The 17,374-nt window shown below is 37.5% G+C and overlaps 1 protein-coding gene across 1 annotated transcript in view; it reads right to left on the bottom strand.

Moving 5' to 3' along the window:
* Window positions 1-69: 69 nt before the first annotated feature.
* Window positions 70-17,374, bottom strand: part of MRPS9 (mitochondrial ribosomal protein S9) — a 48,708-nt gene continuing 31,403 nt past the window's right edge. The window contains exons 6-11 of the mRNA XM_060769725.2: window positions 12,105-12,190; window positions 9,420-9,495; window positions 7,033-7,201; window positions 4,242-4,350; window positions 3,041-3,210; window positions 70-255 (exon numbers count right to left, since the gene is read on the bottom strand). Coding sequence (XP_060625708.1) covers window positions 164-255; window positions 3,041-3,210; window positions 4,242-4,350; window positions 7,033-7,201; window positions 9,420-9,495; window positions 12,105-12,190 — 702 coding nt within the window. The 3' untranslated portion in view covers window positions 70-163. The remainder of the gene's footprint in view (window positions 256-3,040; window positions 3,211-4,241; window positions 4,351-7,032; window positions 7,202-9,419; window positions 9,496-12,104; window positions 12,191-17,374) is intronic.

Below are 17,374 nucleotides of genomic sequence, written 5' to 3'. Positions count from 1 at the left end.
CAGTGCTTTTCACTATTCCACAGGTTGAGGATTAATGCTTTGGGCAAAAAAGACAGACACAGATACAAGAAAAGTGAAATACACTTTAGTTACAAATATATACACAGGGAGAGAGATATAATATTTTATAACAGCAGCAATGTTTGCCCCTTGATTTTCAGATTCAGCGCTTTTTCCATGTGAACTTTCTGCGGGCTCCCTCCTGGCCAGGCTTTTTTCTTTCTCTCACACGTGGATCAATTGTCAGGAGACCAGCTGCACAGAGAAGAAGAAAAGTTTTGTGCAGTTCAGTTAAAGCATTTCAAATCTACTCAGAACAGATCAGTTTGGGGCTGAAAAGGAAAAACCGTGCAAACTGAAGCCCACAGAAATTAGTGGAGCATCAGAAAAACGAATGTTTATTCAGGGCTGAATTCAAGGTGCAGGTTATTACCTATAAAGCCCTATATGTTTTGGATCCATCATATCTTCAAGACTGCATCTCTTTCTATGAACCAGTGTGGGAGGCCCTTCTCTCAGTTCCACCACCATCTCAAGCATGGTTTTGTGGGGACGAGAGAGAGGGTCTTCTCTGTAGGGGCTCCTCGGCTCTGGAATACCTTCCCAAAAGAGATTAGGTTAGCCCCCACCCTTGACTCCTCTGATCCAGTCTAAAATCATGGATTTTTAAGCAGGCTTTTATTATTTTATTTACAGTACTTATATTCCACCCTTTTCACCCCGAAGAGGAAACAGGACGAATCACAGAACACATATACAGCAAATGTTCAATGCCGCTATACACTGACAGGACAGACTGCAGTACAGATAGAGCTAGACTTTTTCCATCTTCGACGTCTTGGAGGTTGTGCTCCATTCTAGCCACAGGGGGTGCTGTCACTCTATCCTCTATGCCGAAGAGCCCTGTTCACAGACTTCCTCCTTTTTGATTGAATTGTGGGCATTTTTGGTATTTCCTTATGGTGCCATTAACATACCTCCCTGATAAAGCGGTACCTATTTATTTATTTATTTATTTTGCTTATATACCACTGTTCTCAGCCTGAAGGCGACTCACAGCGGTTCACAACAAATAAGAACAGCAAAAATTCAATGCTACAGTGTAAAAACAGTTAACAACCTAACATATTACATAATTAATAAACAATTACTACAATAACCATTCACTATTCACTATCGTCTCATCATCAAAAACATGATCCAGATTCGTCATCCATTATTCCGTTCCAATGTTCATTAACCAATCATTGCACTAATTATTCGAATGCCTGCTCAAAAAGCCAGATCTTCACTTTCCTGCAGAATACCATTAGAGAAGGTGCTAGTCTAATGTCTGTAGGAAGGGCGTTCCACAGCCGAGGAGCCACCACCGAGAAGGCCCTATCTCTCGTCCCCGCCAGCCGTGCTTGAGAAGCAGGCGGGATCGAGAGCAGGGCCTCCCCGGAAGATCTCAAAGTCCTGGTGGGTTCATAGGCAGAGATGCGGTTGGATAGGTAGCTTGGGCCGGAACCGTTTAGGGCTTTAAAGGCCAACTCCAGCACTTTGAATTGAGCCCGGTAGCAAATCGGTAGCCAGTGGAGTTGGCGCAACAGGGGGGTTGTATGCTCCCTGCGCTCTGCTCCTGTTAAAATCATGGCTGCTCACGACTGTTTTCAATCTGCTAGGTGGGCAGTGAGGTGGACTGAAGATTGGGCACTCACCCCTGACGCAGGCTTCGAACTGCCAACCTTTGGATTGTCAAGATTCATTGCAGCTGGTGGTTAACCTGCTGTGCTAAAGGCCGGCCCAAGTAAGCTGAAATGGGCCCATATGTTTTAACTAGAGGATTTTAACATCAAGATAAGAGATTTTAATGATTTTGTATGTGTATGGTCTAGTATGTTTCAGCATTGAATGTTTGCCGTTTATATGTTGTGCTCCGCCCTGAGTCCCCTTCGGGGTGAGAAGAGCAGAATATAAATGTGTTAAATAAATAAATAAATAAATAAGAGGTTGACACTTTGGCACTTTAGCTATGATTTTAAGGCAGCTAGTTTTAACTACAAGTAGTCTACGTTTTAAAATGTGTTTTTATTTTATTTTATGTGTGAATAGTGGTTGTTTTTATAATTTTATGTGATATTGCTTTTATACTCATGTACTGCTTATGTTATATATACTACACTTGTAGTGCCTTGTAAGCTGCCCTGAATCACTTTTGGGAGATGGTGGCAGGATTTAAAGATGATGATGATGATGATTATTATTATTATTATTATCCTTTGTTATGTAAAATCTGCAAGGGTCTCTTCCGTTGTCTTTTGAGAAGGGAAAGACAGGAGCTGAATGTGACACATTAAAACTTTCCCATGTTCATTAACATATTGGAAGTTATTGCTTCCAGGATGTCAGTAGGTAGAGGCTGTACTAGGAGTTGTTTTCCTTAACTTTATCTTTGCTGACACACTTGATGCTTTTGTAGTGCAGATGATGATATACAGGGATTTGGTTTTTGTCCTAGTTCCCTGAAAATTGTGTTTTGTTTACTTCTTTACTTGAGTTTCAGTCACAAAGAAAAGCTTAGAATTTCCCAGAACCAGGTTGGATTTGCATTCTCTGTAAGTACCATTAGTACTCCACATTTGCTGGGGCTAGGGGCACAGGAACCCAATGAAAGTGGAGGGGAAAACATGTATTGAAAATTAGTACTGTTACTTGAGAAAACCTCTCTTTAGGAATTTCTAGATCCTCCAGCATAACTCTGTAGTCAACCTCTGGAGGAAGTTTAGTGCAGAACTGCACTGGAGGGCTGAGGGATTCCTAGAGAACATTTAAAAAACATTTTAAATCAAATCTACAAATCAAAACAGCTAATGCGACTTTTTTTTTATCAAAACAGTTTTTAAAAATAAAATATCAAAACAGCTAATGAAACAACAATCTTTATGAAATGAAAGATAATTTTCCATGGCACACCTTTTAATACAAAACGTAATTTTGGATTAAAATTAGGTAAAACATATAGCTAACATCAAATGATTCTTCCACTTTATGCTTATACCTTGCCTCATGCTTTCCACCTCTGTTTCAGTGACAAAACTGCACAAGGCTCTTGCAGAAGCTAAGCGGATTGCGCCGGCCTGTGCTCCCCTTCCTCCTCCAGAAACTGAGCAGATCATGTCATGTTTCTCCAGCCGATCAAGAAACTGGAATGGGAACATCAGCTGTTCTCTGAAAAATATCATATCCATATAAACATACCCAAGAGAGTTAAAAGTACACAGAAGTTTGTAAGTAGCCAACATTTATCACTTCTGGAAATCACATCAGCTTTTCTAACTGAAACCAGAAGTGAATGAAACCTGGTTTGGTGAAACAAAGATACAGATGTGCTTGTGTCTGTGCCACATTTTAAATAAGAAAACTTGATCCAGGGGCTTCCAAGAATGTTCCTCTCTTTCCTCACCAATGTATTGTCTACCTTACAGGAGGACAGTCAAAAATCAACCCACATTTCTACTTGTTATAAACCAAAGGTAATAGTTAAATACACCAGATCAGGCAATCTTTCCATGCAGAGGTAACTTTGCTAATAAGATTTTGTAACAAAACATTATTGGTTTTGATGCAATTGAAAACAACTGCATGTGCAATCCCAAACTCTAATTTGGCGCATGATGTTGTCAACTGGCAAATAGGTCAGTTACTAAAATATAAATTAAAAGTCAGAGGAAGGCCTCTTTCACATAGGTAAGTGCACTGTCCTTCACTCTCTGTTAGACAAAATGTGCTGAAGGGTGAACAGAGAGGCCTGAGATCAGTCAGTGGGGAATTCCACAGAATGATGATGAGACATTCTGAGCTTACACAGTTTCAAGGCAATTTTTAAAGAGAGATGGAAGCAATTTATTTACCAAAAAAGAGTAACTCTTCAGCAACAGTATAGTTCAGCCTACTCCAGTCTGGTACATGATAGGAAAGATGGGAGCTGTAGCTCAACAAATCTAGGGACGGACACACCAGGTTGGGCAAGATTGAGCAATAGAGGTTCTGGGCTCTGTTAGTATTGTTGTTTGGTTACAAAATAGTAAGGAAAGATGCCCTATATGATTTTTAACTGTGACAATGTTAATTATTTTTCTCTTAAAAACTGATAAGACTTTTAAAAAAGCACCATAACGTTGATTCTAGTCACACATCAACTCCATTAAATAATTACTCAAGTTTGAAAATAGAAGTATGTCCTTACACAGTGTGCTCACCTGTCCTGCAAAACTGGAAAGTAAAGTATATAGTCATCTCCATTTATTGTAATTTTCCCACTTCCACTGTCATAAATAGTCACAGTTGCTCTTGCAGTCTTTCTTCGGCCTTGGAAAACACATAATTGCAGATGTATTATTATCATTAATGTTTCAAACAACATACAAAGTAAGTTAATGATAAGAAAATCTCATCAAGGATAAAATATGCAGAGCTTCCCTCATAAAGAACATTTTATTCCATCACCATTACTAAGGATTCTTTCCTGGTCAACTACAGGGCCATTGTGACTGAAAAGGTGAAGGCCAAGGTTGAGATACCTCCTCTTTCTCAAGAAGGAATTCTTGATTTGAGGACTACGAAATGATAAAGCCTATTATAACTACCATAGGGTCCAAGTACTGGCTAAGATTACTGGCTAGGGAAGACTCAAGTTGAACCTTCCCTAAGATAAAGACTTCCTACATTTTTCCATAATGGAAAAGATGAAAGAGATGGTTTTTCAACCTGTTCTTGTACAGGAGTTCTTGGTATTGACCACCGAGTGGGTTCTCATACTCCCCGCTTAGCCGTGGCTGCTAAAATGTTGCCAAGGAAACCCTAAGTGGCATGGCTGAGCCTTGATATTAGCATTATAACAAGCAAAGAGACTAACCTCTTTATATAACAAAGGGGTTCAATATAATCTCTTCTTGTCCCTGCAAGCAGCCATCATAAAAAAAATCTGAACAGATTTGAATAAATTATCAAAAAGGGATAAATAATAAGAACAAAACATTGCTCATCTTAAGAAAAACAGTACAAGAGAAATTACATTTTTTTCATATAAGCACCATTGCTATTAATATCCCCCTTTTTCCCCAGCAGAGGGAAGCATACTCTGAGAATTCAACATGGCAGCTAGAATCATAAAGGAAGAGAAACTTGTTTGTGATAGAAGATGACAAGGTTTTCTCAGCCTAGACTCAGAAATATGACTAGCAGATAATCCTTCTCCAAAAGCAACCCTATTGAAGCAAGAGATCTCCAGTGTAAGTGTCCACTGTCTCAATAACATTAAAGGACAAAATATTTACATCCTCAGTACTTCCAGTAAAGTGGCATACATGGCATTCTCAATAAGCAAAACCTTAGAACAATATAATTTCTCCCACAGCTTTTTGACTGCTTCTTTTCTTCTTTGTAATTATTTAAAAAAGAATATTACCCTAAGTGCTTTCACATAATATTAAAATGCTGGATTAAAAAAAAACCAGTAGAAAGAAGTAGCAATGATGCTGGTGAACTCAAACTTTTAAGAGACTGGTATAAATCAGAAGAGACAACAATTAATGAAAAAAATCATATTAGTACTGACACTAATCATGCATGCGTTTAGGGCTTCAGTTGTTCATTTCCCTTGGAGTTAAGCACAGTAGGGGTTACACCTGCACATCAGACTGAATTGTAAAATGGAAAAAGTACTTTGTTTGTTACATTAAACTTCATCATGTCTATCACAACATTGGTCAATAAAGTGAGACTTCATTGTCAGCTATTTTGATCACTAAATAAATTTAGTAACCTAGAAAAGGAAACAATACATTGTTCTCCTTTTTTACGTATCTGAAAACCTAGATGTTCCAACAAGCATTTGAGAATGACTAGTCCCTACTTACAAATGCCCAGTCCCTAGCCCACCAGATAGTACTCTGTTCTCTGCACTTCTTCCAATCCCCTGGCCTTGCACTATGCTGTTTTGCACTATCCCATACCCAGTCCTTTTTATAGCCTGATCATGCCATCTTAACATTTCTGGTTATTGGTTTTTTTTTGTTTGTGTATTGTTTGAGTGAGTTTTAAAGCTGCTGTTTTATAACCTTATGTTTTATTTGGTGGTGTTTTATCTGATTGTTATGCTTTGCTATGTTTTATATTAATTGCATTTTTTGTTTTTAATGGACTGTTTTGTTTTGATTTTTTTTGGACACTTTGTTCCATGTATAAGCCGCCCTGAGTCCCTTCAGGGAGATGGAGGCAGGGTACCAAAATAAAGTTGTTGTTGTTACTACTACTACTACTACTACTACTACTACTACTCACTCTTGTTAAAAACAATGCCTTCAAACCAACCAACCAACCTAAACTATCTGATAAGATTATGATTATCTTTAACCAGTTTCAGACCAAAGAAATGGAAAAAAGATGATCCAGCAAGAAGAGAATCTTATATTCATCTGAGATATTAAAATACTAAATACTACAAAACGTTATGGGAACACTTTCATGTATTAGCCTCATGAACCATTGATAGATTTTAATATATGTAAAAGAAATACGACATGGTAGAACCTCATAATATTAAATGTGATACTGAATGTGTAAATGCTGTTCAAAGAAATATTTTCAGAATCTGATGGACACATGTGAATTTACATTATTTCATTTTGATTTAATATATGTTCATCTCTCCTTAGTCAATTACAAAGTTTCAGGGTGGTATAAAATGAACTGTGGCCTACACTTTAGCACTCTTGTTTATTTAGAAGGAAAATCTATTGGCTATAATGACTTTGGTATTTTGATGTGTTCCCCCTACCTGACCCCAGGTGAATATATCTGAGGAATTGCCTGCCACTACAACCATCGTATAAAACAAGAATGATGGCACGGACCATAGTGCATTGCTTATGCAAGTATTGATACAATATTCCTTTTATGCCATGTCAAGACAAATAATATAGTTGATTTCACAGGTCTCCAAGCACTTCCCTCTCCCAAGTAAGGGAAAGTAAAAATAAAAGAAGTTACCTTCTGCAGTGCTAAAGGCCACTCCTCGCTCATCATACTTCAGGGGTTCAATTGCCTGCTTCTTGGATTGTACAGGTAATTGCTTGCGAAATTTTAGCACATATGCCTCTTCAATGCCACTGCATGGCAATGCTACTAATCTCTCAAGCAGCTGAATACATCGTGAATACTGTAGACAATAAAAAATCATTAAGGGGTTGGGGTGCAAGTGTAATTGCATTTGTCAACTACTTCTATTTTTACACGCTTGATCTTTTTGATTCTGTTCTTATTGATAACTTTTGACAGGATGACACTTCGGTATTTGCATGCTGCTTTCAAAACAACATGCAGATGTATCTTTCTCTGTGTGAATAAAGATACCTAATCCCCTTTCCCCCTAGCAACAAATGAATCCACAATTCAAAAATATAACCAACCCTTTTGTAAGACAGGATTACCACATTAGGATGAAGTTCATCTTAATTTTCAAAGAAATATTTAGCAGGCCTCAAACAGCATCCAATTCTTTTGATGAAAGTAGAAATAAGTAAAGCTTCCCAACTCATTTCAAAGAGGCTGATGTATTGCATTTAAATGGAAATAATTTTATTTTCCTAAACTCCACTTGTTAGGTGATTATATTTCATAATACATACAGGAAATGTGTATGTACGCCATTGGCTGCTCAAGCAGGAGTTACTTTAATGTTTATGATATTCTTTAAAAGCCAAACAATCAAGCTTTTTAAAAATTCAAGAGATACTTGACTTAAAGGGCAACCTCTTGAAATAAATTATCCTTTGCTACTCTATGCTTCTCTCCCTACATCAGGAACATGTGATTAGAAAGTAAAATGCCGCACTGATAATACATGGTCTTGTTACCAATGCTTTTTTGAAGGCCCAGCGGCCCCCTGGCAACAAAAAATTAAAGGAATTGTAGATATAAAACCTTTTCACACAATGGTAAATGTTTCTGTGTGGCTGGAAAGAAGTGGAAAATAGACTTTAAACATTCATTTCAGTGGAAAAGAGTGTAAGTCCCAATATACCACGCTCATATATTAATACAGAAGAATACAAATAAAATGGAGGAGAATGGATGATGGAAGTCACAAAAAAGAGTATGATGAGCCATGCTTGCTTTCTCCACTTCCTTGCTTGCCCTCTGCCAACCAGCAAGACAGTCACACGTTTGGTGAAAAGTTAAACAGGAAATCCTACTGAACAAAAATAAACTCCCTGTTATCTGGTAATCAGAATCAGCACTTCAGACAAAGCAGAGGATTCCCCAGACTTCAAATTCAAGGATATTGCCTCAACGCATCAACAGCACGGTCAAACAATATTGCAGCCAGTAATCGTTAACTCCTATGTTACTATGTGACTTAGACGTCTTACAATCCTTGATGCAATACTACTGTATATAATATTGCATATTTGTTTAGTGACAACATTGGGCTATGCCTTACAGGCACCATTTCAGGAAACTTTTCGGTGCCTTTTTTCTATGGTGTGTACAGTATTATTTAGTGTTGTTAAAGAAACTGAATTTTGTGAAGGAATGTATTTGGTTCTTCCAGACCTAAGTCATGATATTCAATATATCTATAAAGGTAACTGTGTATGTAGTACTGTACAAGGAAGAGAAGCTGTCAAAAGTATACAGGCTTCTAAATAATGCTAGTAGCCCAATAGGAATGGCCCTGGTTTCTTGAGAGCTGATTTTTGGTGACAGCCATGATAAGTTGTCAATGATTCCCAGATAAGGGAAAGGAGACAATGACATTTGGCTGTCAATCATCTCAGTGAAAGGAAGTGGGAGCGGGGTGGTGGTGGGAAGAGACATGGAGTTCAGGATAGAGGACAAGTAAGTAGTAGAAAGAACACATGGATCAGAGAAGAATTACATGGTTACTAAGTTGAGACAAGTCAGATAATGCAGAAAAATTCTTGGATATGTTTTTTATGCTACTAGGAAGTTATATGCTTGGTTGCTCCGCATCGGTTAAAATCCCATGCCAGGAACATGCTGGGGAAAAGGGATCACTCTGATTACTTTTCTTCCCTACACAGAGAAGGGAGAATATCTGGAGAAAGAGGACACAAAATCCAGTCTTCACAGAACTCTAGAACAATTTTACCGGTGAATTCTATTCAAGATCTAATCTATCTTAATTTTTTAGCAAACAAGTTCTCCAACTACAGCTTAAATAATATGTCACAGAACTAACAAGGATATTCTTTAAATGCATGCCCTTTCTCAGTGTATGCGCATGAAAAACAGAGAATGTGAATAAGCCCCGTCTCTAAGGAGAATATATTTTTTTCAAAATCCTTAAAAACAAGCAGTTGCTGTTCCGTTAGGATACAGGGTTCATTAAATAAAGGAGATTAATTACTCACATCTTGATCTGACAGTTTTTCCACTAACATTTCTTCCAATTCCTCTTTAATCAGCCATCTGCTGCCAATCAGGTCGCTGTTTAAAATATCACATATATTCTCTTTTTAACTAATCATGCAATTAGAGTTAGATTGCAAAGGGCCACACATACAGTCATACTTCATTTAGAAATATACTTTTCTTTTTGGTTTGGAAAAGTGCAGATTTCACCTACACGTATTCAAGAAGCAAAGACTTCTAGTTTCAACTTAATACTTTACTACACTAATTAATAAGACAACTGACACTATTGATAATTCATAGGTCAAAGATCAGTTCAAAGTTATAGCCTGATTTTCTACAGGACTGAACACATGGGGAAAATATCTGGACTACAATGAAATTTGAAATAAGGTTCGAAGAGAAAATATTTTAAAAACGAAGACTGTAACATGAACCAATATTCACACTTTCCCTTTTCTCTTAAATCTAATGGTAGTTTTAGTGTCTGAATCATGCAAAAAGGAAAGGTGTTGCCTTCTGGGATTTCTTATCTTATATAGCTTATCTGTACACACTTTATTCCAAGGCAAACAAGCCAGACACTGCCATAGGCTCACCAAAGGCAACAATGGTGAGACGAAACTGTGAACAGCTCAGGATTTTTTTTTTTGGGGGGGGGGGGGGACGGCATTAGCCATTCTCCTTTCACCTATTTCACAGATTATATATCTGTGGAGTTGTAGTGCATCCTGGGGTTCATGCTGTTCGTTTACCAGTGTGTTTTGCTGCATTTTTCATGTCTAATTGTACTCTAGGCTTTCTACTTGCTTTCCATTTCTTCTCACACTTCATCAGTTCTGTTTTTTATTTTCCATTCAGTCTTTTCCCTATATCCTGCCTCTACAGCTAATAAAAATTGACCTTCCATCTTGCTAGTTTCTTCTTTTCTCTTTCATTCTCTCCCTCCATGACTTATATTTGCTGGAAACCTTTCCTTTAACTTGATGGTTTATATTCTAAGCCCTAGTCAAGGTGTTCTCTTTGATGTCTTTTGAACATTATTCTTGGGTTGTTTCTGTATTCCTAGCTTTAAATTCCTTCTGATTTCATTATCTTTCTTCAATTTACCTCTCACCCACCTAGTTTCTAACTATCACTTCTTTCCTCGATCAATATCTATTTCCAGGGAGCCCGCAGTGGTGCAATAGGTTAAACCTTGTGCTGGCAGGACTGCTGACCAAAAGGTCGGCAGTTCAAATCTGGGGATTGGGATGAGCTCCCGCCTGTCAGCTCCAGCTTTCCGTGTGGTGACATGAGAGAAGCCCCCCACAGAATGGTAAAACATCCAGGCGTGCCCTGGGCAACGTCCTTGCAGATGGCCAATTCACTCACTCCAGAAGCAAGTTGCAGTTTCTCAAGTCACTCCTGACACGGAAAAAATAATCTATTTCCAGGAAGGATCTGTGCCCTTTGATATTAGCCAGGTTGTTCTTTTGAAGGTCTAACAAGTCCTAAACCAGTTTATCTGGCACTTCGTGGCTCTGACACTGTCTTTGGGAGATTCAAATAAGTTATGCACCAAATCATCTCTAAGTCTCACTAAACAATTGAAAGGTGGTTAAAGCTGAATCACACTTTCAATACTGTATCTGTTCTTCATTCTTAACTTATTGTCTACTGTTCCTGAAATATCCATTATCTAAGCTTTCTCTACTTTACCTTTTGACTCACTTTCCCTCCTCCTTATCCTTTCCCCGTCTCTACTCCTCAAATGCTTTCCCTCTAGCTTGGTAACATTTGGGCTTTTAAGTCTTTTTTCTTCTTTCCTGGTCAATCCGTCCACATAATTACCACAACCTTTTTGAGAACACTGGAATCTTTTAAAATGTTTCTCTGCCTCTTTTCTCCCTGAACATATAATCTATATGAGCGGGCAAGGAACCTTTAGCTTACATGTTTCTCTTGCTATTATATCTCCTTAATGACTAGAGATAATAGGGCATTAAAATTTTAATATCCTGCGTATAATAGAAATGAGCGGAGTTTGGGAGACAGAAACCCTGTTGAATGCAATCTAAGCCGAGCTTTGCAAGAAAATAAACCACTGCTCTGGCACTAACTCCTAAAAAGACATGTGGAGAACTAAACTGTACTTTATATATACTTGATGGGAATTTCACCTTGTCTGCATTCTCTACGTTGTCCCACCGATTGCATTCTACAACAGATACTCTTTTATCAAATAGGGTTGTCTAACTTTTTAAGTAAAGCATATCTAAAGAATATTCATTTTGCTAAAAACAAAAACAAAAAAAACCCACACATACCTTGCTCAGCTCTTACATGACCATTTGTTTGTTTTTTCATCAAAGTAATTAACTGGATAAAAGTACTGACACAGCTGTTGGATTCAAGCTGATCATGACTAACCGTCACTGATTTCAATGGGATAACTAAGTCACTTGCTACTAACTTAGGTGGGATCTACCCCAATCCTTTTAAGACAACATATTAAGAACGCACTTGAATACCATATTGGGAACTACTATTTCAAAGCATATCTTGAAGAATTTTGATAAAAACACATTATATAGAATCATATCGTTGGAAGCGACTACATGGACCATCTAGTACAATCCCCCGCCATGCATCATCTCCACCAAACTTTTATTCTTTAGTCTAATCTCAGATATACAACTTACAATTGGGACTTGTTGTCGGGAGTTGATCCTTGAGCAAGTAGTTGATCTTGCTGTTCTTGAATATGTAGCAGCTTGCCATATATGTCCTACAATACACAGGAAAATATAGATAGGTAAGCTCTAGCTATAATGATCTAAAGAAAACAAAGAGATGTATCCAACTTCAATCATGCTCCCCCATCAATTCAGCCCGTAGATTTCAAGGGACAAAGGACAACTGCATGTGCACATAAATGGTGAGTGTACTTGTACAGTGTGGTTACTGCTTAAATTATAAATACCCAATAGGCTATTAGCATTATATATCTCATTCCACTCTCTAAGAAGAAAACTCCTGACAACAGGCCAAATTGTGTTCAACCCATGTTTACAAGCAGAATGGGTTTTTGAAAAACCCATTAGTGAAACCACATGAATAAAAAAGTTTTCCCTTTGTGACTGGTAACAGGGCAGTTGGTTAACAATATTTCTAGTCTATCTGTGGCTGCAAGGGACATTTACCTGTATTTTCTTCCCTATCCTCTGCTATACAAAAACGAATAAAATGCTCTCAGAGCTTCATTCACACCAATGACATGTTGTTTTGTCATTATCCTTGCAAGATCTTTCAGTCTTCAGATGGCAATAATATGAAACAATGCTACCTGGGTAGAAGAAAAGGAAGATGTTGCTTCGCTTACTGTCACCTGGACTTATTGTAGGGCCAGAAAGCTAAAATACCCCAAAATGGTTCTAAATGGATAGAGAGATGCTTGTTTCCCAACTACAGCTATGTGGTGAAATAAATGTTATCAGCACTGGGATTTATCTTTCACAGTTGGTTCAGATTGAAGCCCTGGGATTTTGTGAGCTTCCAATATATTTTGAGAGACCTTACTGAAGATTCTTCCTGAATCTCCAATGGTCTTAACTATGCCTACATTTTCCAGTTCTTTGCACAAAAGAACTGCAAACATTTTAAAAAATAAAATCTGCACCTTGGAAACTTTTAAAAAGAGTCTTAAGACCTGGCTCTGCCGTCGCGCTTTCGAAGAGTAGCAACATAATTTTATCCTAGTGCTCCTCCAATGTTCTTGTCCCAGGAGTCCCCCCAAATGAAGGTTGGCTTATTTTCCTATCTCTCTATGAATTCTCCCTTACAATTAGTTCTGCCCCCTTATCTCACCCGGAGTTTTTAAATCATTTTATGTATATGTGGCCCGCCCTTTGTCTTTCTGTCATTATGCTTAGTTCCTATATTTTGTGTATATTGTTTTATATGCTTTGATGTTTTATATTTTAATGTTATGTTGTTTATTTTATTGCAATTTGTATTGTTATATTGTAATTCTTGTTCGGGCATGGCTCCATGTAAGCCGCTCCGAGTCCCCTTTGGGGAGATGGTGGCGGGGTATAAATAAATATTATTATTATTATTATTATTATTATTATTATTATTAAATCCAAGATGGGTAAATAATCTAAGCATTTTCATTTACATGGGTGTGATTCGAACAATGCTGGAAACCTATTATTTTGACACCATGTTAAGGATGTGTGCATTTGGCTGGGCTTAATGGAGACTAAACCTTAGACCACAGCTGTCCAACCATTTCATGTAGATGACACACTTTTCAGACATGTGTCATTCCCAGACACAGTAATTCAATTTTACTAGAAAATGCATGTTAAACCAATCCCTTATAAGAGATTCGAACACATGAATAAATTGCTATGATGAAATGAATGGGAACACAACATATCTCATTAAAAACTTGGTTGCTTATTTCACATAGACTCAGAGGTTTCTTGTTACGTTTGTGTGACACACATACACACTGCAGCTGACACATTAATGTGTCATGACACAAGAATTTGGAAAGCTCTGCCTTACAGGTAGGATAGTTCATTGCACTTCATATAATGGGGCTTTTGATGTAATCTTTTCTTTTAAAAAAATGTCAACCTATTATCATTGCTCTCAAATAAAATCTGTGTGAAAGTATCTGAAAAGCTTTTATTTACTGACAGGTTAAATTTAAAATGGGGTGTTTTTATTAACTTCTTCATTTTGTATCTCACTTCAGCTGTTTTTTCCATGTATTTTGATTATTCCTAGATTGTACCATGCTTTTAAGCATAGATGCAACTTATTTACAGGATAGCAAATCAATGGAGAGGATAATGAGACACCTTATCTTCCAAAAGTATAACAAAAGTAAAAAGGATCTGAGAAACATTATCACGTGGCAAATATTCATATCTGAAGCATTTGAGACACAAATGTAATCATTATGCAGTTGATTTTATAAAATACTGGTAAGTCACATATGTAGCTATAGAAGGACTTTATCCTTGACCTTGTCAGTTATCAAGATGGAGAGACAATGCTACAATGCTGCTGAATGTTAAGGAAAGAGCAGCACTCTTGATACTGGATTTCTGAAACACATCTTGGAAGGACTGATTACATAACTATCATTAATACATTTTAGACAATAGTTTTATACTACCAGCCCAACAAAAGTAAGAGGTGCAACAAGGAGAAGGAAAATAGGTGCAGGCCAAGACTATCCTTTAAACTGAAAAGTGCAAGCCCCCTGGTTTGTTTGTTTTTTGTATTTTAATAGTCAAAACTAAGTTGATAAGTATAAGTTCTCACTTTAGATAAATTTGCCTAATTTGTTAGATACAGCTCGATATATATTGCATGCTGTGTTTGTGGTTTTAATATTTTAAATGGTGCTGACACATGAGAGACTGGGTGGACATCATTGCAAATTCTTCTAGTAGACACACCTGAGATTAAAATTTCTCCATGTGTACTTGATCACACAAACTGAACATTTATGGCTCAAACTCTTTACATGAGCTAAACCCATATGGCTCAAAATGACGCAAACTCCACCCTTCTGTTTAAATTCAAACTGTTTTTAAAAACAGAGGAGACAAATGAAAACAGAATCATAGGAAGCCGTTAACACACAAGAGGCACATGAAATGAAAAACATGGCAAGGCTTCCTATAATACCAGTATTCTTTATCATTCAATTTTCATTTTCTTTTAATTCCTTTTAATTGAAATGATATAGATTGTGGAAGTAAATGTAGCATCACAGTAATTTATTACTGCTTAGATCATCAGGCATTCACAAATAAAATAAAAGTACAATAAAATTCATATAGATCATTCATACACACACACACACACATATACATATATGCATAAAAACCAATTGTGCAATTGAACATTACAGATTACTTGCACAAGTGGAAGATCTCACCTGCAATGAGTAAGAGAAATAAACGTGGGAAAGGGAATCCTGAGAGGAGTCATGCCATTTCTTTGTCAAATGTTCATATATTGTACTACACATTATAAAATGGAGTGTGTGCATAATGCAGTGAAATTAATCTGAAACTATTCTGTCTTCGCTTTTTAAGTGAAAGTTTTGTAAAGTATATCTCTGATTTCTGTAAGAAATGCATTCTAAAACAGCACACATTCATTTATCTCATTTTTAATTATGACATTTCCAAATATCCTGACACTACTTAAACTTGCCCAAGATTCTTCAGTAATAATTATACTAGCATTTGTCAAAAAGATTTCATATAGAGAACAGCTTAATCAAGGGGCAAACAACATTATTATTTCAAAAGGCTCGATCTTAGGGAAATCTTACCAACCTTTTTTCAAAGGCAAGCTATAGCTAAAAGACTAAAGTTGTGCTCCTTTGTAATTTTTTAAAAACATTTCTTCATTATGATGGAATGCAACGAAACATCTTGCCCTTGGGTTGCTCTGTTTCAGCCAAAACAAATGCAAATAGCTTGTCAGATGACAGCTGCTTGATAAGGCTCCTCTACAAGACCTGCATGCTTTACTTTTTTCCGTGAAACTTGGGATGAAAGGCAGAAGGCAGGAAGAGAATTAATGTAGCATACAGTCTAAAGGCAATGCTACAACCGTGATTAAGTAGAAAAGCTAAAAGGCACAGATTTTCCACAGCCTCTCTGCATGCAACCCATCCGTGTAACAAGTTGACAGGCCTAGCGCGTCAGCTCCATCATCCTCTCCGACAGCTAAAACGCAGCGCTGCATCCCTTTTCAGAGAAAATTTGCGTCTGCACCATGAAGCGTTGTACATTATTTCTTAGCACTGCAGGGGGCTCAAGTCCATATGGAACCTTCACAAATATTACCACAGATCAAACCAGCGGCGTTTCGAGGCAGATTTGACATACCTATTTAAATGAACAGTAGGGGTCCTCAGGCTGCCTCAGGCTGTGCAGGAGAAAACCTCTCTGGAAAGCCTCTGCTGCAGCTCCATTACTCAGCAAAGACATACTCTACATTTATCATTCATTTCATTTCTGCCAGGGCAAGAAGCTCATTTGCCCAAGGTCAACCAAAAGAAAAAAAATAATTCCTCTCTTCTCCCTCGAAAGAAATAAATGTACCTGACAAGTGAGAATTTTGTCCTTTGGGTGTGTAGAGTACAAACACATGAGATAATTCTAAAAACCCCACACTAAAGCCAGGATTTAGAAGAAGTTTCTAAATGCTAAAGTAACCTAGTGGACAGCAAAGGAAACCAAATCTGATCGTATCACCACATCAAAGTTATCAATGTATAAGGAAGAGTGTTCTGTTTCTGTAAGTGAACATGGCCAGTCTCCCAGAAAGTCAATGAATTGATGTCCACAGCTGTGTAATACAATGTCCAAATACTATGAATGTTTTGCTACTGCAAGTGCATCCAGCAGTTCTATAGTATAGTTACCAAGGAGGTAATGGTACAGATCTATCTTGCTGGATTAACCGGAGTTCTATTCAACCCAGAAATCATTTCTCAAGATGATAATCTCTGGTGTTGTACTAATTGGGGAAAAATATGGTGCTGACCATAAGGCTTCTTCCTACGCAGTTGTAATATAACTTAGTAGAAATCCTGACTTAACACCACACTTGATTACTGCACTAGTACACAGCTTGATACCCTTCCATTTCCTCATGCTGCCTAAGTCAGGGCTAAACAACAGGACCTCCTCCAGATGTTGTAAAGTAATATCTCTGGCCTCTGGTTAGGCTGGCCGAGACCAGCACACCCAGGTGAGAATTTTCATTGGATGCATCTGGAGAGCACCAAGTTGTCTACATGTTCAGAAGATGTATTCTGTTGAATTATGGCCATTACCTCCATGCCTTTGCTGCATGAATTTGCAATTTTGTATAGACTCAAAGTAAGGGGTTTAGGGCAAATGTGACCACCCTGCAATAACTCAAG

Source organism: Anolis sagrei, chromosome 3, assembly GCF_037176765.1.
Source record: "Anolis sagrei isolate rAnoSag1 chromosome 3, rAnoSag1.mat, whole genome shotgun sequence".
NCBI lineage: Eukaryota > Metazoa > Chordata > Lepidosauria > Squamata > Dactyloidae > Anolis > Anolis sagrei.
This window is presented reverse-complemented; position numbering and strand designations above follow the sequence as displayed.